This window comes from Anser cygnoides, chromosome Z, assembly GCF_040182565.1.
Source record: "Anser cygnoides isolate HZ-2024a breed goose chromosome Z, Taihu_goose_T2T_genome, whole genome shotgun sequence".
In the NCBI taxonomy this organism is placed as follows: domain Eukaryota; kingdom Metazoa; phylum Chordata; class Aves; order Anseriformes; family Anatidae; genus Anser; species Anser cygnoides.
In genome coordinates, this window is record NC_089912.1 from 63,936,307 (window position 1) to 63,960,038 (window position 23,732).

Here is a 23,732-nt window from a genome sequence, read left to right on the forward strand (position 1 = left end):
CAAGCCAAGCAGTTTTATGGCCTGCGCATAGCTCCGAGGGACCCTGAGCACCACCAGCATCGTGAAGACCCCACCATATCTCCCACCCGGGCTAAAGCCACCCCTCCGGCTACAACCTTCCCCCATGGTCCCAGTTATCACCCCGTGTACAACACTGCTCCAGGCAGATGTGCTGTTGGTTCCCTCAGGGAGCCAGAGATGGATCCAAGAGACAGCTGCTGAGGTCGCTGCCGCCGTTTCCCTTCCCCAAACTCAGGGGGAAGCCTTGGCTTTGCCCCACCACACGGGCGCTGCCTGTACATCCACGGGCACACCGGGATAGGGTTTAGGGACAAGCTCAGCCTCTGCACTGCTCTCCCCAGGCTGCCCACCAAACCTCACGGCACAGCCAAGGCAGGAAGGGCCAAACACCGCTGCGGGGGGACTCAGCGCTCTCAGCAACCCAAAGAGACCCAGCCAAACCCGACGCTGCAGCGTTTCCCAGGCTACAGCAAAGGGGGGGAAGCGACAACTGCTTTATAGAAAACTCCACGAGGCCAGCCAAAACTGTCACAAAGGCGTTGTTTAAGACTCTTCCCTGGGCTCCCAGCGCTGCAATTACAGGCTACCGGAGATAGCACTGTGCAGAAGCGATGTCCTTGAAAACCAGGACAGCACCAGCCTCCCCCAAACCAGGCCTCACACTCCCCTGGTCACTCGGATGATCAGCAAAAGCTGGCTGGGGGCAGTCCCTGCTCCCCTGCAGCCATGCTCTGCTCTGCAGCGGTACGGGCTCAGCCTTTGCACCGTGACATACAGAGGCACCCACACACCAGCTTCCTGCTGCACTGGTCCATAAAACGACCGTGAAGGCACCCAGAAAGCTGCTGCTTGATGTTACCTGCACCTACCCAGCTGGGAGGTCAACCCGTGCCAGTGTCCCAGGAGAGATGCCACTGGGATGCTGTGCTGCTGGTCACCAAGTCACCAGGGATACGGTTTTGGAGACCTTACAAGCAGAACAAGCCCTTGTAAGAGCAACTTGTGCGTGCGCATATAAATATATATAAGATATATACGTTTGTATACACATTTAAAAGCCTCCACTGATTCCCTGCTGTTCCACACCGGAAGGCTGTGAGCATGAGTGTGCCAGGGACAAGAATTGCCTCAGACATGGCTGAAGAGCTGCCACCCACATGCTGCCGTGGCACAGGAAGCGCGGGCGATCCATCCGATAGGGACTGGCAAAAACCCTTCCCAGGAAGGCAGCGATCACCCCCCCGTGGGCTGAGGCCAGGAGATGTGGATTATCACTTCAGCTCCTGCACAAAGGGCTTTGCGTCTCTGTTAACTTCCAACAACAATCACAGTGTTGGCATCAGCCCGGGCCTGGGACATGGGTTCATTACTAAAAGCACTTCCAGCTGAATCGCTGACTGTACTTCTTGCAGCACACAGGACTTCTCCGCAGGCTTCCATCCAAGTGCTGTTCTGCCACCGCACTGCTCGGCTGGGGGTGGTCCAGGCCACCAGGCAGGCGGCTCTGGCTGCAGACCACCGGCCTGTCCTGCAGCTCTGAGATGCAGAGCACGCGAGCTCGGCTGCTGTTATCACAGGGTTCACAATCAGCTGGGGATAGTGACAGAAACGGGGAAAATTAATCATCTGCTAAGCACTGGAGAGGCCAAGAAAAGGAGACCACGAAGGAGAGGAGCAAAGAGAGGACAAAGATGTGTGCAAGGCAGCTTCCCAGTTAAATAAAATAGTTTCTAGAGCAAACCTCAAACGCTGTGAGGTCAGGTTCTCTGGAGGTTACAGCAACCTGGCTCGCTTACCTGTGAGCACAAGAGAAATGGAAAAACAAACGAAGAGCTGCTCAGAGAAGACTGCCCCGGGAAGCAGAGCTGCCAGGTGCTGCAAACAGGAGAGCAGACCAGAAACACGCAGCTGTTACCCGGGGGCAGGGACCCACGCGACCCGCTGGAGGGAGGGGGTCCCGGCTGTGCTGTGAGATGGCAAGGGACCAGGCAAAACCTCCAGGAGAAGATTGTCGCTGCAGAATCACCCACGACATCCTCCACGAGCCATCTGCTAGCGTACAAATGACTCCCTCTGGGATTTCACCTGCGTTGCCCTTCACACCTGTCCTGCTTCAAACCCGACTCATTAATTCCTCCAGCCAGGGAAGTCTCCGATAACTCGATCGCAGCTATGCTGACAGTCCTCTCAGAACACCAGAACACCATTTTCCTAACCCGTACAGCTTTGTATCTTCCCTTTACATCCGCTGCCACATGCATAGGGACGACACGTTTCCTCGCTCTGTACCCGGAAAGCATCCTGCCCCCCAGGCACTGTGCGTTTCCACACTGTGCGTGACGATGCCACCAGACCTAGCACTGAAAGGGGACAAGCACGGGCAGGCACGGAGCAGTAAGGGCAGGTACCGGGCTGGGGAAGCGTCAGGAGTCTAGGAAAACCAACTTTCAGGAGCCAGATCAATGCCCAACCCCTGAAACCATCCTCAGGATCAGGAGAAAAACCTGGAAAAAAAATAAAAAAAATCAAGCCTGGGTGTCTCTGCCCTTTGCTATGCAGGGACATGCCAGGACTAGACGCTGGTGCTGGACAAAAAGGAGGAAGACAGCAGTGCAGATGTGCCTCCCCGCCCTCGGAGGCCAGCCGAACCCGGGGAGGGAGCTTCCTCCCCTCTCCTCAAGCCCAGGAGGGAGCAAGACCTGAAAACGCCGAGGGACCGGGGGGGGGACGCAGGGACGGGGAAAGCTTGGCACGTACCGGCAGCAGCGCACACGGCCTGGGCGCTTCGCTCAGCCGCGAGGCAGCTGCCAGGACGAACCCTAGCAGCGAAACCAAAGCGCCGCCTCGCTCCCTGTGGCCGAGCCCCCCCGGCGAGCCGTGCCTCCGCCAGCAGGCCCCCCCAAAAACCCGGCACCCGAACGGCACCGACCCCGCAGGGGCGATGGCCACCGGGCTGCATGCCGGGAGCCGTAGTCCCGCGGCGGCCCCCGCGCCTCGCTCACGCCAGCGCCGCTCTGCCTGTCGGGGCGAGACGGGGACGGCGGCGGGGCTTGGCCGGGCAACGCTTCGCCCTGGAACACTTGGGGAGGGCTTCTCCCCGATAGCCTTGTCCCCAGAAGCCTGGTCCCCAAGCCCCTGGTCCCTAAAACCCTCAGGAGAGGCTTCTCCTCAAAACCCTTGTCCCCAAACCCCTTCCCCCTAAAACCCTCAGGAAGGGCTTCTCCCTACATCTCTTGCCCCCAAGCCCCTTGTTCCTAAAAACCTCAGGAAGGGCTTCTCCCTCTTGTCCCTAACCCCTTGTCCCTGAACCCCTTGGGAAGAGCTCCTCCCTGTATCCCTTTTCCCCAAGCCTCTTGTCCCTAAAACCCTCAGGAAAGGCTTCTCCCTATACCCCTTGTTCCTAACCCCCTTGTCCCTGAACCCCTCGTCCCAAAACTCCCTGTCCCCAAACGCCTTGTCCCTAAACTCCCTGTCTCCAACCCCCCTGACCCCCAAACCCCCTTCTTCCCAAAACCCTTGGGAGGGGCTTCCCCCTATACCCTTTGTCCCTAAACCCCTTGTCTCTGAACCCCTTGTCCCTGAACCCCCTGTCCCTAAAAGCCTCAGGAAGGGCTTCTCCCTATACCCCTTGTCTCTAAACTCCCTGTCTCCAAACCCCTTGTCCCTGAACCCCTTCTCCCCGAAACCCCCGGGAGGGGCTTCTTCCTATGCTTCTTGTCCCTGAATCCCTTCTCCCCGAACCCCTTGACCCCAAAACCCTTGGGAAGGGCTTCTCCCTATATCCCTTGTCCCCAAGCTTCTTGTCCCTAAAACCCTTGGGAAGGGCTTTTCCTTATATCCCTTATCCCTAACCCCTTTGTCCCCAAACCCCCCTGTCCCTAAACTCCCTGTCTCCAAACTCCCTGTCCCCTAAACCCCTCCTCCCTATACCCCTTGTCCCTGAACCCCTTGTCCCCAGAACTCTTGGGAAGGGCTTCTCCCTATATCCCTCGTCCCTAACCCCTTGTCCCCGAACCCCTTGTCCCTGAAACCCTCAGGAAGGGCTTCTCCCTACCCCCCCCGTCCCTACACCCCCCGTCCCTACACCCCCCGTCCCTACACCCCCCGTCCCTACACCCCCCGTCCCTACACCCCCCGTCCCTCACACCCCTTTCTCCCCAAACCCCCCAGGAAGAGCTTCTCCCTATACCCCCCATCCCCAAACCCCTTCAACCCCAAACCCCCCGTCCTTGCCCCCCCCCGTCCCCACCCCCCCGCTCACCTCACGCCCCGCCTCCCCCCACCCCCCCTCCGCCCCCCTCCCCCCGGGCCCGGAGCCCCCCGAACCTTCTGGAACCGGAACCGGCTGGGGGGTGCGGGGGGAGGGGGGGGAGCGTTAACCCCTTCGGTGCCGGCCCGGACCCAGCAGCGCCGCCGCCGCCACCGCGGCCCCGACTCCGGGCGTTCCTTCCGGGTCCGCCGCGGGGCCACGCCCACCCGGCCGCCTCCGCGCCGCTGATTGGTCAGGTGGCTTGGGGGAGAGGGGAGAGGAGGGTGGGGGAGGCCAATGGGAGGGCGCGGCGGTGGTGACGCGAGGGGCGCGGGGCCCGCCCCCTCCACGTGCGGGTGTGTGATGACAGCGGGGAAGGGGCGGCCCCTCGCGGGGAGGGTTCTCATTGGCTGGCGGGGGAAGGGGCGGGGCCTGGCTCGGGGCAGGGGGGGAGGGGGGAGAAGGGGGGGAAGGAGGGGGGGGCGCTGCTGTCGCAGTGACCCCAAAACCCCTGAGGCGGCCCCACAGGGCCCAGGCCCCACAGAAACGCACCCCACGGGCACCACCCCGTGAACACCGCATGTACTGGCCCCACAGAGCTGGCCTGCTGCCCCACAGGGCTCTGGCACCACGTACACACGCCCCACAGACACCCGCCCCACTGACACTCACCCCACGGACACTCACCCCACAGGCACCCACCCCACGGACCCCCACCACATGGACACCCGCCCCACGGACACCCGCCCCACGGACACCCACCCCGTGGACACCCGCCCCATGGTCGTGGCATGTCTCGGCCCCACAGGCCTGGCCTCCTGCCCCCCAGAGCCCCAGCTCCACGGACACCCACCCTACAGACACCCACCCCACAGACACAGGGTGTCCCAGCCCCACAGACTTAGCCCCTTGCCCTACAGAGCCCCAACCCCACAAACACCCACCCCACAGATAACCCCCCCCCCCCCAGACACCCATCCCGTGGACACCCACCCCATGGACACCCACCTGTCCTGACCCCACAGACCTGGCCTCCTGTCCCACAGATCCATGGCACCACCACAGACACCCACCCCATGGACATGCACCCCATGGACATGCATCCCATGGACACGGCATGTCCCAAAACCACAGGCTTGGCCTCCTGTCCTACAGACCTCTGGCCCCACAGACACCCACCCCAAGGACGCAGTGTGTCCTGGCCCCACAGGCGTGGCCTCCTGTCCAACAGGCCTCTGGCCCCACAGACACTCACCCCATGGACACCCACCCCCATGGACACCCACCCTACAGACACCCACCCTACAGACATCTACCCCATGGACATGGTATGTCCTGGCCTCACAGCCTTGGCCTCCTGCCCTACAGGCCCCTAGCCCCACAGACACCCACCCCACAGACACCCACCCCATGGACATGGCATGTCCTGGCCCTATAGGCTTAGCCTCCTGGCCCACAGACCTCCCACCCCACACACACCACCCCCCAGCCCCACCAACATGACCTCCCCCAGGCGCAGCCCCACGTTTGTCCCCGTCCCCACAGACACAGCCCCACCAAAGCGCCCCAAACCCCCTCGTGACACCAGACCTGAGTGGGACGAGCCCGCTGCCGGCCTGGGCAGCTCCATGCAGAAATCGCAGGGGTTTGAGGGAGGTGTGGAGGAAATGCAGCGTGAATCAGCCCACAGCTGTCCCTGCTGCTCAGCCGGCCGTCGTGCTGCCCTAAAACCAGCAGGTTTGGGGCCAGCACGGGGCGTTTCACACTTGCCACGTGCAGGTGCTGGTTTCGGGGAGGAAGAGCCTGTCTGGGTTCCCCCACTCGGTCACAGCAGGGGCTGCCTACGTGGCGAAATTGTCCCCTTCTGTCCCATGGGGGACGTTTCAGAGGCTGTGGAAGTGCCCCATGGGCTGGAGCCACTCGGTGGGCACGGCACGGGCTGTGTTCGCAGCTGGAAGCGGCCGAAACGAGCTCGGCATTAGCAAATGGTTAATGAGCCATTATCGGCCTGAGCAGGAACTGAACTGGAACAGCTTCAGTCACCGCCGAGCCCCATCCGAACGATCTGCTGGTTCAGCTCCTTGGCTGTGGGGAGATGTGGGTTCCTTTGTCCTCGACAGGAATAATACATCTCTGTGCATTGTGTGGGCAGCGGAGGATTAATAATGCCCCAAGTTATTTACCTCCCGCTTCGGAGCGCTTAGGGTTTGCGAGCGATGTCCCTGCCGAGCACGCTGTCCCTTAGCAACCTCCTCTGGTTTTTAAAGCACGACTTCAGCTCCAAAAGCAGGATTAAGGAGCAGGACGCCAGAGATCATGCTAACAGGCTTGGTGGGGCGAGAGCACTGCCTAACCCTTTCTGGGTCGCTCTCCGGACAGGCACATTCTGATTTTTCATCCTCTCTGCTCTGCTTCCCTGCCCACAACCTCCATCGGGGCCATTTGGTGATGGACGGGCACAGGGACAGGACTGCGGGGCTTTGGGGAACGGCCGGAAAACCTCCAGAGGCTCAGAGGAGATGGGGAGAGGGGAAGGGTCCTGCATGAGCCGTCCCACCCCTGTGCACAGGGAGTGATGTCCATCCCTGGCACACGGCTCCATGCCATCATTGACGGTCTCTCGGAGTCCCTCCCGCTGTAAGGGCCGGCAGCGGGGTGTTTCCCCAGGAAGATGAGGTGTCCCAGGCAGCGTGCGGCGCCACGACGTCCTTCCATCAGGAGCCCCGCTGCCCGCAGGGCTTCCCTTTGAAGGGTAACGCTGGCGAGGTGCCGGCAGGGTGAGTTCATCGCTGGGTGAGTGCCCTGCCAAGCAGCCCGGCCGGTTTGCCAGGCTGCCGGGAGCTAGCAGGCTGACACCAGCCAGGCTCCTGCCGAGGTTTTAGTTGGCATCACGGAAAGGTGACCTCCCCGTGCACACGCGCGTTTCGTTGGTGTGGGTGGGTTTCATCATCCAGAAAGTGCCGCGTCGGAGCCGGCGCCTCGCCCTGTGCCGGCAGCCAGGCCGGCTGCGTGTAGGTAAAGAGATACAGGAACGGGGCGAGGGATGGGCTCAGATGGACCTGGGGCTCAGCCAGGAAGGGATCACAGTAGATTTTGGATGAGCTGGTAGGACCAGCCATCATGGTGCTTGGAGGCGATGCTGGACCCAACACCCCGTGGTGCTGCACCAGAGCCCCTGGTCATCCCCACAGGAGCCGGCTGTGCAGGACCTCTCCCTCCCAGCCTCCAGCACCGAGCTCATTTACCTGTTCAACCGAAACGTCTGTAAGGCTGCAGGTGACTCAGGCACGAAGAGCATCATCCCCAAGCGGCCCTCCTCCTCTCTCAGAGGGGGCAGGAGTGGTGTTGCCTTGCGGCACCTGCGGGAAGTCCTCCCTGTGTGGCTTGGAGCAGGGATCGGGGTGCAACCCAGCTGAAGTCACCCCAAGCGAGCTTGGGAGCTGCCTTGCCCCGAATTGGGGGTGCCTGCTGGGACTCAGAGTCGTGCAGGAAAGGGGGGGTCTGACAGCACTACCACAAAGGTGGATCTGATGCCGCTTTAATGAGCAGTGGTGTTAGGGCCAGGCTGGGCTGGTTATGTCCTGCTCTGAGCAGAAGGTTGGGCTGGGGCTGTCCCTGCCTGTCCCTTGGCAGTGGTGCTCAGGGGTGCCCAGCTGCAACCTCATACCCAATGCTGGAACAGCACCTGGGGTCAAAATTGAATCATTTAGCTTGGAAAAGACCTTCAAGATCATTAAGTCCAACTCAACCTACCCAGTCCCAGCACATACATGCCAGCTCACTGGGGAAATGACCCCTGTGCACCTCTCTCCTTTGGGGCACACAAAATCCTCGCTCCATCCTTGGACATCACTGAGGCTGAAGACATGGGGGAGCAGCTCCTAGCATCAGCCAGGCCCAGCCTGGAGGTGGGAATTTGGTGCTTTGGGTTAAGGATGGCACCAGGGATGGCTCTGGACAGGGTGCAAGTGGTGCAGGCATCTGTGGCAGAGCAGCACCATGCCCATGTCAGATGCAGGAAGGCTTGTTCTCCCATGCCCCAGCATCTCCCACTGCTGTGTCCGTGCAGAGACGTGTTCTTTCCTTCCTACCTGGCTTTAAAAAAAAAAACAAAACAAAAAAAAAAAAAACAAGGGAGGAGCTGATAAACTCAGTTTACCAACCCAGATAGCATCTGTTGCAAGCCGCCGGCTGTGCCGGTGCCGGTGCGTGCCAGGGCTGCCCGGCGCCACACGGTGACGTCGGGGCCGTGTTAGCCACGATAGCACTCGGCAAACATCCCCTCAACGTCATCTTGGCAGGGTGGCAGTGGTGGAGGCCATGCAGAAATGCTCCCACTGGGGCCAGGGGGTGCCTGTTGGCTCAGATTTTGGCTGAGCCCCATCCACAGGGCTCGGTGGCGGCTGGTGGCTAGGAGGGATGTTCCCCTGTGGTGGGTGAGCGGGGTCCCAAAGGGGGCTGCCGGGCAGGGGTCGAGCTCCGTGGGTCCATCTGGAAGCTGGGGGGACCCTGGGGTTCCTCCCGGCCCTTTGGGGTCACTGGAAATGCCTTCCCTCGCCGTGCTGGGTCAGAGGATGCTGCCTGTTGGCACCAGGTGGCAGTCCAGCCCAGCTTATTTTCAGCAGGGAGCTGCCCGGAGCCGTGGGAGGAGAAGCTCGGAGCAAGGAGGAGCAGTGCCGAAAGGGGGAAAGGAGCCAGCACAGACGGCCACGGGGAGCGACGGGCTCTTCCCTGCCCTCCACGGGGAGCAGGGACACGCAGGGGGCTGTGACAGCGTTTTTACAAAGTCACGATGCGGTGGGGGTTCTCCTTTGGTATCAGGTCTCACCTCTCGGGGCTCACCGTATTCCCATGTGGAATAATTCACTGGATCTTCCTGGTGGTGCTTGGCCCAGCCTGCGATTTACCCATGTCCATGGGGCAACCAAAGCTGCTGCCTGTGCCCTTGCTGCTGGATTGATGCCATCCTGATGCGCTCCCTTCCCCTTCTTCCGTTTGCTCATCTCTAGCAGGGACACGTGAGAATGCTGCTGATGTGTTAGTCCTTAATAGTGGCCTGCACCAACCACCATTTCCTTTGGATTTAAAAGCAGATCTCACGCTGAGCATGCTTACCCCTCATTCTGCAGTACAGTAATACGAGTTTTGACATCCTAAATCCAGGCATTGGGCAACCCCAACCCTTCCCATCATGGCAGGACCCTGTATTTCAGGCACTGTACCTTTGTCTTAAAACCAAATCTTTGGGGTAGGGACTGCTCCCAGTTTTTGGAGAAAAGCCTCACCGAACAGTTCATCTTATCCTCTCTGCATCTTAAGCACATCTGCATCTACAGAGCAAACAAGGTCGGGAGGAGCCCATGGAGCAGAGGAGCAGATTTGAAGGAGGGGATGTGCTAACTGCTGCCACTAATGGGTTCAGGTCTTGCTGAACATCACAACTTGAAAGTGCCCAGATGTGCAAACACACCCAGATGTGTGGGGATGCCCAAGAAGAAACCACTCTTGCTGAACCCCTTCGGCTCCCGGTGCCTGGCTCTGCCCCTCTCCTGCCAGCCCTTCATTTCAGTGAACACACCCAGTCCCTCATTGGGCTCTCAGGAGGACTGAGACTTAAACATCACAAAAATCCCCACCAGCTGCCCGTACAGGGCTCCTGGTTGAGTCTCACCAGCTTTGGAGCACCAGCAAAGGAGAGCAGTGCCATGGGGGAGGCAGGCCCCTCGCCTGTGGGCTTTGCATGGCACCGGTGGAGGATGCTGCAGCAATGCCTGGAAAGTGGTCTGGGGCTCCCCAGAGCAATTTCTGGCTTTGAGGGCTGCCTTTCACGCTTAGATCTGCATGACAAAGCCCTGTGAGCAGAGCTGGTTTGATTTCATTTCAGAGAGGAAAAAACGCATATTCCCCAAATGACCTAGTGCTGATAAACATCACCTGATGGTGCAGCTTATGCTGTTGAGTCCCTTGGCCACCATACCCATGCTGTGGAGGCAAAAGGGCACTGTTGTTGGCACAGCCAGGGTAGGTTTAATCAGCAAAGCTCAGGGATGTGAAAGCCCAAGGGCCGGGTCAAGCAGAGACCATGACAATCTCGTCCTGGGTGCCAGTGGCTGCACGGCGGTGGGAGGCACTAGGCTGCTTTTAGGGTACCTGTCCCCAGGCTGTGCAGCCTAAACATGCTCCATAGGACTGAGCTACTTCCAGCAGCTGGCATCTAGCTCAACATGGCTGGCTCAGGAGCCACCACTTCACCTCCACCAGTGTATTGTGGCAAGGTTTTGGTACAGGGGGTTTGCAGGGGAGGCCTCTGTGAGAAGAGGCAGCAGCTGGAATAAGCACACAGGGAGCACGGGGGTCCCTGTACCTCTAATATACGTGCTGCTCCACAGCCAGGCATCTACTCTGCTGCTAAGTGGGTGAGGGAAGGAAAGAGGATAATATTCATGAATTAAAGTTGCAGCCCTTTCCTCCTCCACTACTAATCCCCGTTCAGATTTAATCAGGCAAAGAGCGTATTTCAGCCATTGCGGACTGAGTTACTGCAGCAGCTCCACACTCCCCAGAGGCTGTGCTCCAGCGGCTGCCGTGCAGGCTCACAGCAAAAAGGCAAATCCAGCAGCCTGAGGCCTGGCAGCAGGTAGAGACAATGCCAAAGGAAATGAAATGCCGGGGGAAAATGAAAAGAAGTCGTCCAGCACCATGAGGATTTCAGTGTGCTGGCTGAGCTAAGGAGGCAGCTCAGATTTGGGGATCGTTGCAAGATGGGCGTGGAGGGATGGTGGAGGCTGTGGAGATAAAGAGAAGCAGAGGATGAAGAGCAGGGAGAGCTGGAAGACAAATGCAGCAGCTTTGTGTGCTTTTTCATTAGGACCGTGTCAGCCTGGTTCAGGCATTCAGCTGGGAAAAGGGCCTTTGTAAGGACCCCAGGCTCCCTTTACAGTCAGTGGAGAGAAGTAGGTACTTTCTGGGCACCTAACTTAGTTTGAAAACGTTTTGGATAGTGAAGGCAACTGTTCCTGAGAGGTGTTTGCACTGATTTTGTAGAAGAAGATTAGAAAGAGCCCAGAGACAGACACCCATGCTGCCGACACCTGCATTTGCCCTGCTGAATCCTGACCCAGAGGGGATCTCACAGAAAGCTGAGGGGGTGCCTGCTGTGAAGGACACCAAGGGAACAAACTGGGAGGACACAGAACTGAAGGAAAACATGGTCATTGTCCCTGTGGTGACAAGTGAGGGAGAAAAAAATACCTGCTCGCCCTCTAACTGTGCATTGGGACAGCAAGAGGACCAAGAAGGGGATAGAAAATGTCCTCAGGAGCTTCACAGGAAAGTGGGGCAGTTGTACAGGTTTACACAAATCCAATGTCAAGAAAAAGCGCCTCCTGATTCACTTCACGGTCAAGGCACTGGTACATCCCACCTCTGCAAACAGCTAGGTGGCCATATAAGCATACAAAAATGTAGAAGGGATGAGGCTGAGAGCATTCAGCACTGATGGCAAGGAAGAAGGTGCACGGATGAGTTTTGAGCAAACCCTGAGTGCAAAGAGAAAGTTTCTTTGGCTCAGTTTGCTTCTGCGAGACTGCTGCCTGCTCCCAGCTGTGCTCTCTGCTCTGCTTTTGGCCAGAGACTCCAGTGTGCATCACAACCCAATTTTCCTGCTATTGGGAAAGTCAAAAACATTGACATAAGCACCAGAAAATCTCTGCTCTTTCTTCTTGGAAGCTGAGGTAGGGTAGAGATCCTGGCTCCTCCATCCCTACATGCAGACATAATTAGCACTAAAACTTACTACCTAAGGAGCAGTTAGAGACTTTGAACCACAAATTCACCCTGTCAGCATTAAACTGATGAGGCCACAGGGAGAAACTCTCCCTAAATAGCACCCAAACTGGGCAGCCTTGTGATAAACCCTCAGATTGCAAGCAACCCCCAAGAAACACATTAGGTTAGAGCTTTGGCTCTGGGGCTTTCAACACCAACGCACATCCTGCAGGGAAAGGATGTGCTTTATTGCTGCTGGATGCTGATGGAGCAGATGCTTGCACACAGAAGCAGCACTTAGGCTGCTTGGTAGTATCATGGGAGACTTCTACAGAAACTTGGCTGCCTTAAAGGAAGGTGGATTCAGATAGGGATGGTTTCTTCTGTGTTGTTTCTGCTTTACACATGGGGCCATGGTGCCAGAAAATCTGGCTTTTTGTTGCCAGTCAGGCTTGCTGTGGATGCTGCAGGCTGTAACCAGCCTGTGGATGTGTCAGCCAAGGCTCGTTTTTCAAGTGGCTTCTGAATGTGGAAGACGGCACCGGTGCCACCAGTTGGGAACAGGAGGTGATAGCTGAAAGAGAGCTGCTGGCCAGAGAGGAATTGCTGGGTAGGGCGACAGGCAGATGATGAATGAAACATCCTGGGATGGAAGGAAAACACTGGGTATCTTTGCAAGCAATCAGCAGCTTTGTTTGTGTGTACGCAAATATTGCTTGGAGTATAAACAGCCAGCAATTAAGGATCAAAACACAGGAAAAAAATTATGGCATCTACCTAAAATTTCCTGCATTTCAGATGCTGACTTTTTCTAAACTTGTGCAGTTGCCAGTACTCAGCATTTTTCCAGGCAGAATTTTCCATGTAAATGCATGTAACTCTGAACATGAAAGCAAACAGCATCTGGAAACAAACAAGTTGTAATGAGTGTCGTTAAGAATTTCAATCTGTAAACCACAAAATGATCCCCAGCATGTCTAAGTGGCTCTGCCAATCTGTTTCTTCCCCACCCACTAAGCATAGCAATGACATTGGGTTCATCTTCCCACTTTGGGGTCCTACTGCTCACACCTCAGCTTTATGAGCAGGCTTGCAAAATGAGCATCCTTGCCCAAATGTCAGGAGGATCACTGATTACCATGGGCAATACCCATCCTACCCATGGCAGCCCATGCTCAGTGGAGCCATTCCCCAAGCTCCACCAGCATTTGGTCTCCCACGGGCAAGGGAAACAGCTTTGCTAATGACTAGAAGTCCTGAAAGCATCAAATAATTTAAAGCCAGGCTCCCCAGGGAAGAGGAATGGCATATGCAAGCAATTACCTAATCATGATCTAATTACCCAACTGGAATTTGGCCAGGATGCTGGGACCCTAAGAAAAAGCTTGTAGGGTCTCTGTTGAGTGCATGCACTTGGGATCTTGGCTTTATCGCTTAGCAGGAAGTATAAAGGGCTGGAAAGCAAAGCTGGTACTGTACAAAAATGCTTTGGGCTAAGCAAATGTCGTTTCATGTAGGTTGTTTCCTGGTGGCTTCTTATTTATACACATTGGAGACACACCTCTGCCTCCTGGCAAGCCTTAGACCCCCAGCTGTTAATTTGGCAAGGGCAGGGTTTGGTCCAGATGGGTGGACCATGGCTTCACCTTCTGCTGAGCATCTCTGTCATGACCCTTTCAGCTTGTACTGGTGGATGTCACTCCACGCTGTGTGGTTTCTCTGCTCAGGTGTGAGAAACTACACAAATGAGGACAGTCATCTCAGCATACTGGGAAAGATACTTCCCTGTAGGTGAAGGAAGACTAGACCTGAGGTGCTCTCCATCCGCTCCTACATCACCCTGCTTTCTGCTGCTCCTCTTGACCTGATCCCAGTGGTGTTACCCTGCTGCTGTCTTTTTCTCTGGGATTATTTTTCTTTTGTGGCCATTTCGCAGTGAGAATTTCCTCAGTGGTCTGGTAGGCTCTGGGAGATGCTTCAGCTGAGCACCCCTCAGGCAGATGGGCAACAGGCTCTGGGTGTCCCTGCTTGAGCGGGGTTTGGATCAGATGGGCCCAGAGGTCCCTTCCAACCTCAGCCACTTCGGGATTCTGGGATTCTGTGAGATGAGAAGGAAGGGAAGCGAGGGGGGAATGATAGCCCCTGGGTAATGTGGACACTGTTCAGGGTGGAGGTGCGGGGGCTGAAGATGTTGGTGGCCTCTGCTCCTTCCCTTTGTGTAGTTTTGGACAAGTCTCTCAGGGGAGCTGCGGGATGGCTTCAAATCATGGTATATCGCAAAGGGCTCGAGGCATTATGGTGAGGTTTGGGGCTGCCCTATGCAGTACCCCACAGAAGGAATCTCTGTGGGGCTGGCAGCTGCAACCCAGCACCCAGGGACTCCTCCGCTTCCACAGCTTGCTGCCAAGGCAAACCTTGACGGTGGCAGGATCCTTGCAGACCCCTTATCTCAGCTCTAATGTTTAAACAACCATATCTGTGCCAGGTTATTTCTCTCCACCTTTTGCTGATTTCCATAAACAATTTTATGTAACCAGCTGGGTTGGACTTCCATTAGCATGGAGCAAGGTCTTTTTAGTCATTTTATAATAGAAGTTGAAAGAGCAGTATTTTCCACTTTTAATTTTTATTTATTTTTAATTTTTTTTTTAATCCTCAGCTATTGGGAGACTTAAAGAGCTCTTGAAAGGCTGCTGTTCTGGTTGCAATATATCATATGCATATGTGATGTATCACATGGTCTGAATTTTTGGGTAGACTTGTGTGGTGCCAGGAGTTGCACTCGATGATCCTTACGGGTCCCTTCCAGCTCAGGATATTCTATTATTCTATGATATAATATAATATAATATGATGTAATATATCATATAATTATCATATAATGATAATACCCAGACCAAGAAACAGAGAAAATTTCAGGTTGTTAGTTACAGTTTGAATTCTGCTTTTGCATTTGCTGTTTATCACTATATTTCATTCGAAGATGCAGCCAACAGTATAGAGAAATAGTCCCTAAGTGAAACTCATCTTGTTCAAACAGATGTTATTCAAGTAGCTCCTGGGGAAGATTTTGAGAAGATTTTCTATTTTTATTATTCTTTCAAAACCCATCCTCTTGCACCTACCACCAGGGATACACAGTGAAGTCCAGCAACCTCTGTAATAAAGTGTTACGATCCACAAAAACAGCAGCTTTCAGGCTGTCGTGCTACATCTTCTGTGACTTATCTTCACCTGCAGCTGGCTCTGTTATGAAGGAAAGTGCCCCACAGTTGCCAGCCAGGCAGCATTGTGGACACAGATATGTTAAATCTTGTGTTAACCTGCAACAGTCAGCAGCAGAGTGCTAGGTGGTGCATGGGCGTTTAATGAAGCAGAAGGGCTTCTCTTATCTTCGCATTTTACTTTATTTGGATTTTTTTTTTTTTTAATTTCAAATCCTTTGGAAAAAGGGACAAAAGGAGGAGTCAAAATGTGATAGTAGTGAGACTCATGGGCAAACCTGGGAGGACAGCATTGCAAAATGCTTGCTCTCTGCACACCCCTGCAAGGAGACTGGTGGCAGAAGGTGTTCACAAAGGGGCTTTTTTATTATTATTATTTATTTATTTATTCATTTATTTATTTTTATTCTGCTATCGCAGCTCTGAAAGCTGGATGTGTGTGTGCAGGAAGGAGGAGGGTGAGCCTGCCTGCATGGCTGCCTGCATGACTGCTTTCCCCTGTTCTTCGTGTAGCTGGTGGCACACGTGCACGCCGCTTGGACTGCAGCACCTATGGACACCTGCGTGGAGGGTTCACCAGCCTGTTAGCAGAAGAAATGTCAGTCAGCCAGCTACTTCTAGAAGGCTGCTGGTTCTGTTAAGCTGTGGGAGCTTGGCCCTTCCCTGCTATGTACTTTATTGTTCTAGGAAATAATTTTACAAGAGCACCATAAAAATCCTCTGACAAAACCCATATTGTTCATAAATGCAGTCCCATGTGTCTTACAGAGGCATCTTTTGTTTTAGTATGGAAGCCCCTTTCTCTCCCTGCTGCTCTCAGACAACATATATGCTGTGGTATGAAATCACACCAAAGGGAAGAAATTCCAGCTGGTTGACCCCAGCAAAGCAAGAGGGACCCAGTAACCCCAAGGGGTAGCATGGTCTCCTTTACACCTGTGACACTCTGTGCTAGAAGGTGAGCAACTCCACAGCTTTTCACTCTGCTCTTGGGATGGTGAAGCAGGGCAAACAGACAGAGGAATCCTCTGCAGTCTCGTGGTGCTTCTTCCTCAGAGCCCATCGCTTGGGCTGTATTTGCCAACAATTTTTCCTTTAGCTTTGACAAATAGCTCATCTTTTCTCTCTGCAAATATTCCTCTTCAATGAATAAAAACTACAAAAGCAAGAGGAAAGCTTTCCCTCTAGGCTTTTCTATTGAAGAATAATCTTCTGTATTCCTCAAACTTCTCCTGTTAACATGAACAGAACAAAAACTGAAGGCACAGCTGTAAGGCAGGAAACAAGCCTGTCTGGGGTGAGGGCTTGTGCACCTTTCCAAGATAAAAGCACCTCCTCTTGGAAAAGCAAAATGTGTGATTTCTTTAAAGTGAAATAGTTGTTCTCTCTCCCTTTCTCTCTTTCTCTTTCGTCCTTTATAACAGGGAAGCCACAGCTCCATTTAAATGTGAATCAGATCAAAGAGGAGTGTGAAATAGCACAAAGAGTGTTGCATGTTCCTATTAAATCAAAAGGTGACCATCTCACAAACCACACATTGAATGTGAGACACCAACCTCAGGAAACACTGGTCTGATATCCATGTGGCCTGCTGTGTACAACACATGCCATCCGTATTTGAAAAGAGTTAACTTAGAAAGAAAGAGCTACAAAGCAGAGATCATACAGTCAGAGCCAGTGGAAAAGATGTCTTTTTTTGTCTGGCAAAGGAAAATGGGGAGAGGAGATGGGCTAGTTGCCTACAAATGCACCTAGTAGGTAAATACTAGGAAGGGAGAAACCCTGCTTAAGCTGAAAGGTGAAGTTGGACGGAGGATAAAGAAGAGCATGAATATGTATAGGCTGGAGATGGTAGCTGCTGACTCATTCCTGTATATCACTGGAGCAGACCACCAAAGAGTTTGTGAAAAGGTTGCTCTGTGGCCACAGGGACAGTGCTTCGGACTCCAGAGGTTCCCAGCTCCCCACCACAGATGGCAGATCTGTGCCAAGGAGAGCTACTTAAGGATAAAACTTAGCCAAGAATAAATATGGCTTAAATGGGAGTATTTCTGCTGGTCAGAAAGATCATCTGAGTTTAAGGCAAGGCTTTCAGAGCACCTGAACATCCTTCAGCTCATGGATACGTTAAGGCACCTCTTTTTGGAGGAACAGCAATAGTGGCAGTGTCCGTGTTGGCCAAATGAAGGTTCACTGTCAGAGAGCACCAATCCTAGCACGTATCAAGACCTAAGATGACCAGATAGTGGGAAAATATCCCCTGTCAGGGTTTTTATTTTACAGAAACCCTGTGTTGCTGGCTTAGCTGCTCGCTGCTTGGTCAGATAGAGACATCACGCTGCGCATGACAGCCCACGTGTGCTCAAGGACGAAGAGCCCCAATATGAACAAGAAATGTTGTCTTTGGGATGCTTGGGATCGTTGCCTGAGAAATGAGTTCATTTCTGTTGACTCCTGCATGAGTGTTTGAAAGACTTTTCTGTGAGCAGCTGTAATTGAGAGGTCAGTTCCCATGGAAGCTGCCCTGTTACACAGAGGGTTTTTTCCCTGAGATAAAAGGATGCTTCTTGCTTCTCCAGCCTTTTGAACAGGGATTTGTAATCTAAAAGCTGGCAGATCTCTTTGTGCTATCTGTCTGATATGGTTATGTGGTGAGAGTGTCTGAGCTTCCCATCTTTGCTAATGTATTTATCTTCAGGAAACCCCTTATCTTTAATACCTCCTCCGTTAATAATTGTCACAATCTCCATTTTGTGGATGGAAGATTGAGGCACAAAGACTAAACCCTACCCAAGTGCCCATGCTATGTGGGGAAATGGCTGCAGAGAGTGTTTTGAAGGGCCAAAGTGGGACATTAGGGAGCATGCCAAAAGGAAAGACTCAGGCATGGTGACAGGTTGAACAGTGCAGGGGGAGCCTCTGGTTAAAATTAAGCCAGTGGTTAATGCCTTAAATTGACAGATCACTGTCACTTCCAGATTTATCAAGTCATCTTTAGGAAAAGCCAAGCTGGGGACAAAGGAAAGAAGATACGTGAAGATGCAGCCCAAAGCTTGGCTGGTTGTTTGATGGGGATTGCTGTCTCTCACTGCCCTGTTCACCTCTCTGCCCTGCAGCATGACATGAAGGTGCACTCCTTTGGGTAGAACATGAGGCAGAAGTCCTATGCACTTCCAGGCCTTTAAAATTTCACAGTTATCTTCCAGGTTGAGCATTTCAGAATGTTAAAGGCAACATCTTGGTTTAAATATAATGGAGGTAATTACAGGCTACTTCCAGTGCAAGTATGCGTTGTTCTACTGCTACTGCACTGACTGTCTGCTGTGATCCACTCTACGGAAAGCTGCACTCCAAGATACTATTGAAATGTTTCCCCCCGACAGGTAGGATGCCATGGAGTGTTGTGAAAAAGATCCTGCAATCACTTAGGTGTTCTGCAAATGTTACATTTTATTAGTGAATAAACGGAACAGAAATACCAGTGAAAGCCAGCTTAGTAGCTTGTTGCTTTTACAGCGAAATCTGAGTGGTGCTCCCCAATACTGGAATATCAATCCACTGCTTAGTCTATATTCAGCACTCAGTTCCTGCCAAACATCATGGGGTAAATTAAAAGCATTTTTATTTCCTTATCTTTAGAGCTTAGCCCCAAAAACCTGGTCTGAGATGATTTTTTTTTTGTCAGTTGCATAACAGAAAAATCGTTTAACAGATCTAAAGCTTTTGATTTAAAATAAAGCCCCTGTGGGTTTGCTACACACCAGGTTTCAGTTTGATCCATTCTAAAGCAGTAGAAATACAAAATTCAAAATAGGCATAAGAGCAAGAAAAGCAGAGGAAAACACAGTTTACTTAGCGTGCAAATATATCTATGGGATTGCTCTTTCAACAGAGAAACTATAACAAATTGGCACGTATAAAACAGCTGGCAAGCTGCAGTAAGTCAGGGACCACCCATTTATAACCTTCCTATCGAACAGCAGGTGATCCTGAACCAATGACTGGAGCTTGAGTAGCCAGAGAAAATTAACTCTTGTTCTGCAGAGAATGAAAATTAGGCATCCTGGGGTACAGTTGCCTGAATTTTCTGACTCGTTTCTGAATTTGCAGAGTACCTCAGTCTTAGTTCAGAAAGATGAATAGTTTCAGGGTGTCAGTGTGCTTGCTGCACCGTATTTCCCCTCTTTATATCAGTAAAATTCTCCATTAAAATAAAATCGCAGTGCTGACAAAGTGTACTGCCTGTGCTAGTCGAGCACACTGTGAGCTGCAGAATTTAGATGTAGTCTGCAATAGGATTTAGGGCTTTGCTTATAATTATTTGTGAACTTTTTATTCCCTTTTGTGGATTTATAGAAACAGACCTGGAAAGATTTTCCATGTCTAAGAGGCTGAGGACAGTACAGGAAGTTTTGTTGGTTTTTTTTTTTTTCCCTCCTTATATTGCAAGTGAATTGTAATACTAAACTATTTCTGTACTGATGACAACAATGTCCAGAGGAAGAGCTAGAAAAAATAACAGAAAAAGATGCATTTGGAGACTATCACTTCATCTGGTAAAACACAGAGAATTTGATTTCATAGAACAACTTTAATTTAGAGGGAGGTAATTTTACCTTGCAAAAGTTTCTCTGCAGTAGCACGGTCCCTCTTCCAGCCTATCTGAAGTGGAAAGGAGGGAGGGGATGGACAGGCACAAAAGGAACCACTGTATTTGGGAGTTAGGATCTGGCTGAAGTACTTACACAAGCAATCTATTTGGATCTGACAAAGATCGTTAAAACACTTCCATCAGAACTGCAGGGAATTCATAACACCTGTGATAATGCCAGTGTTCATAGTCCTTGCTGGTAATGACATCTCTCCCAGCAAAGCTCCTAGCTACAAGATGCTTACTTGATTGCCATGCTTACTAATAACGTTACTATGATTTTAAAAAGTGTGACATCATCTGCTTTCGATGAGGTAACTTCTGTATTATGGTAGCATTTGCAAGCTGTAAGGAAGATGGGGATTTGCTGTACCAGGTTCTGTGTGATGCTGTAGGTGACAATCATACTCCAAAGATTTCAGTCTTTAAATTAGGACAGGCAGAGGAATGGGGAGCAGCAAAAGGAGAACAGTCATGATGGATTTAGAATGATAGAATCACAGAGCAATCTAGGTTGAAAAAGAACTTCAAGATCATCAAGTCCAGCCATCAGCCTGACCCACCGAGTACCACGACTAAACCACATCCCTTGGTGCCATGCCCACATGTCTCTTAAATACCTCCAGGGAGGGGGACTCCAGCACTTCCCTGGGCAGCTCGTTCCAATGCTTGACCACCCTATCTGTGAAGAAATTCTCACATGGCTAGCGCACAGATTAGCTCCTGTGCAGCTAAAGGGTTTTCTTTTGCAACAAGGCTGCAAAGGAAGAAGGACAAGGAGAGGTGTGCGAACAGCTTGGAGAACCCCAAGCTGATCTTTCACTGCCAAAAAGTTCTGAGACTCCACTGAAAGCTGAGGAGTACTGGAGATATGGAAAGGCTGAGGATCTGGCATCCTACCCTCAGGCATGCAGGAACTCAGACGTCCCCTGGAGTTAACTGGGAAGCCAGTGTTGTGCTCTGCTTGCAGCTAGGCAGGCTTTGAGGATACGCAGCCAAAACACAGATGCCGGTACTACCAGACTTAAATAACATGTAAATAAGCAAACCAGAGCTTCTGTGGAGCATCTCAGCAGCACTGAGGCCAGTTTGGGGCAGCAGGAGGAGATCCCTTCGCCACCTGCCTTGGTGCTGGTCCTTAGAGCTTCCTTGCTGATGATGGCTGCTTGCACTGCTGGGGGAGGAAAGTGTTCCCAGTCCTCTGAGACCGTCTCTGGCAGCAGCCCACAGTCTTCCCGCTTGTCTGCAGGAACAAAATTCAAGGGCCCCCCCTTGCTATTTCAGAGAAGCTGTACATGTTTTCGCCACATCTCCACAACTGATACACTTCCGTGCAGCAAACGCAAAGGCAGTAGAACACAGTGCTGCGCAGGACAGAACTCATTGTCTCCTGTCTAGGTCTGAATTTTGGGAAGGCTTCTTTGAAAGACCCAGCCAAGAGACTTGCCCCGTGCCCGCTGCAGGCTTTTGGGATATTCTAAGCATTAATGGCATAGAAATCACATTATATGACACTTTGCTTTCAAGTATCAACTTCAGAAATTATTTGTTACTCGTTGGATCATCTGTAACCAAAAGCACACTGCAGTGTGAGGCTTATTAACAGTTTGGGATGAAGAAGTGTGAGGGTTCTGGGATGAAGCAACGCTAAAAGAATTAGAGGCCACCAGATAAAACTACGAGGACCAGGCTCAAAGGAGCGCAGGAGTGAAACAGTCAGAAAAAAGGAAAAAAGACGAGCAAAGGACCGCGGAGCGGAGGCCCGGCCCGCCCTGCCCTGAGGTGTTTCCCGAGGCGGCGCCCCCTGTCAGCCATGTCGGGATGGCTTCGGGGAGCTCCCGCCCTGCCCTCCCCGCCCCGGCCGCTGCCTCCCCTCGGCGGAGCTCGGCGGCCCGGCTCCTCCTGCGCTCCTCCCCCGTTTCTCCTCCTCCTCGTCCTCCTCCTCCTCGTCGCCCGGCCGACCTGCGGCTGCGGGGCGGCATGAGGAGAGCCGGGGGCGGCTGGTGGGGCCGCAGCTGAGGCGCGGCGGCGGAGGGGGGCCGCCGCCATGTCGCTGCTGTGCGTGCGAGGTGAGTGGGGCAGCGGCGGGCGGGTGCCCGCGGTGGCGGAGCCGGGCTCCCGGTGGGTGCTACCCGTAGGTGGTGGCCACCCCGCACACCCCTCGGGGTGTCCTGCCTCAAACGGGAGGAGGGGAGTGGGGCGAAGCCGTGGGGATCCCCAAAGGGATCCCCAAAGGGACAGGTAAGTCCGCCAGCACCTGCCTCCAAAGTTGGTTTCCACTCTGAGATGCTGCTCACGATGGGAGCGCAGCTGGAAGGTTTCAAGTCTGTGTGGGGCTTTTCTCGTTTTATTTTTAATTGACGGTTTCCATCCCTCTTGGCATCCCAGTTGCCTCTCAGTTGAGCCCATGTTGGGTCGAGAAGCCGTGAAGGTGGCGCTGAGCCTCGCACCTTCAGGTGGAGCCTTCGGCAGGTGGCCGAGTCCCCCCAGGTCTGGCCGAGGGTGAGGACAACTTTTGGGGTGAGGAGAGGCCCCGAGGAAGGCAAGGAAGCAGCAGGTGTGATGCCGAAGAGCGGCAGTCCAGTCTGGTGCCAAAACCTCGGAGCGGGGAGGAGCCGTGTTTGAGTTTCGTAGCTCATTTGTACACGAGTCAAGACGCTGCCGCTGAATGAAACTGCGCTGCTGGCAGAGAGCAGGCTGCTGTCACTAGCTTTAACGTTGTTATTCTCAGTGTCTGTGCTTCTAACCTGCAACATTATTTCAGATACATTACCAATTATCTTCTCCTCCTGCTATCGAGCCTCGTTCGCTTGCTGAACAGGTTACTGAAAAGTTGTGCTTTCTCATGCAGGATGGGTTGCAGTGCTAGTCGCTTGCTCTTTATCTCCAGTTCTCAATTTCTTGCTCTCTTGTGCCAGAAAAAAAAAATAAAATAATTAAATCCCTGAAGGGAACCATCTGCCAGGACTCGTGCTTCTGGGACGTGTCTCCTGTCAGTGTTCTGCGCTGAACGCCGGTCGCAGGGTGTCCCCACAGCTGTGCCCTTCGGCTTAGAAGTATTGTTTTAATGTTCTCAGCTCCTTTGCCAGATATGATAAAAAACTGACACTGGTGTGCTGCTGCCAGTTCAGCTTTTCTTTTGCTCGTCTCTCTTGGTTTGGTAACAGCTCTTCACCCAGCTGTTCATCACCTTTTTGAATCAAAATCAATGTTTTGATGATAGTGTTAGTAAAACGATGCCAGCAGAATAATACCAAAGTGTATTGAGTGTGCAGTGTTTTGGGGAGGGCACTATCCCTGTATGAGAGGGCTTCTTAATTAAGTTTCAACCTTTTTATTTAAAAAAAAAAAAAAAAAAAGATCCTGTTTTAAGAGGTAGGAGAGTTTTGTAAGTGTGGAGCTTATCATAAAAATGTTCTCTGTAATCTCTAAAGCACACTGAGCATCTCTGGTGGACTTATAAATTTGGAAAGTTTTGCCAAAATGTCTTAACTGAAACTGATTCTTATTAGCTCAGGGATGCTTACATGTTACGTTTTTTCCCCCCATTCTTTTTAGTGGTTGATCTTCAAGATGCTCTCAGGCTGTCTTATGAAAAAAAATCTGCTTTTGATGCCACATGGCACTTGGCCACTTGTGTTAAAGGTGTATTTATACCCCTTCTACTAGGAGTAGTGAAAGACCATGAACTGGATGTTGCAGTTACGGGGACAGTCTTGCTTTGCCAGGGTGTTCCTTCATGATCCATTGAGCCTTTGGGACAAAAGCATTTCAGTGGTCCAGAATGATGCACTTTTGTGTTTGGCTTATTTTTGTCTGG

General features: G+C 52.8%; 2 protein-coding genes across 14 annotated transcripts in view; one reads left to right on the forward strand and one right to left on the reverse strand.

The window, feature by feature from the left end:
* Window positions 1-5,965, reverse strand: part of ATOSB (atos homolog B) — a 37,135-nt gene extending 31,170 nt beyond the window's left edge. For 7 of the 11 annotated variants that reach the window (XM_013200509.3, XM_013200510.3, XM_048053940.2 and 4 more), the window contains exon 1: window positions 891-3,312. The gene's annotated coding sequence lies outside the window, so the exon portion shown is untranslated. Of the gene's footprint in view, window positions 1-890; window positions 3,313-4,347; window positions 4,485-5,860 lie in introns of those variants that run through there. The other 4 variants (XM_048053946.2, XM_066988712.1, XM_048053945.2 and 1 more) reach the window with 4 other exon arrangements.
* A 15,799-nt stretch (window positions 5,966-21,764) lies between these two features.
* The window catches only part of LOC106048543 (protein unc-13 homolog B), a 212,313-nt gene continuing 210,345 nt past the window's right edge, over window positions 21,765-23,732 (forward strand). Inside the window, exon 1 of one of the 3 annotated variants that reach the window (XM_048053930.2) lies at window positions 21,765-21,981. In XM_048053930.2, coding sequence (XP_047909887.1) covers window positions 21,960-21,981 — 22 coding nt within the window. In that variant the 5' untranslated portion in view covers window positions 21,765-21,959. The remainder of the gene's footprint in view (window positions 21,982-23,732) is intronic. The other 2 variants (XM_066987693.1, XM_048053933.2) reach the window with 2 other exon arrangements.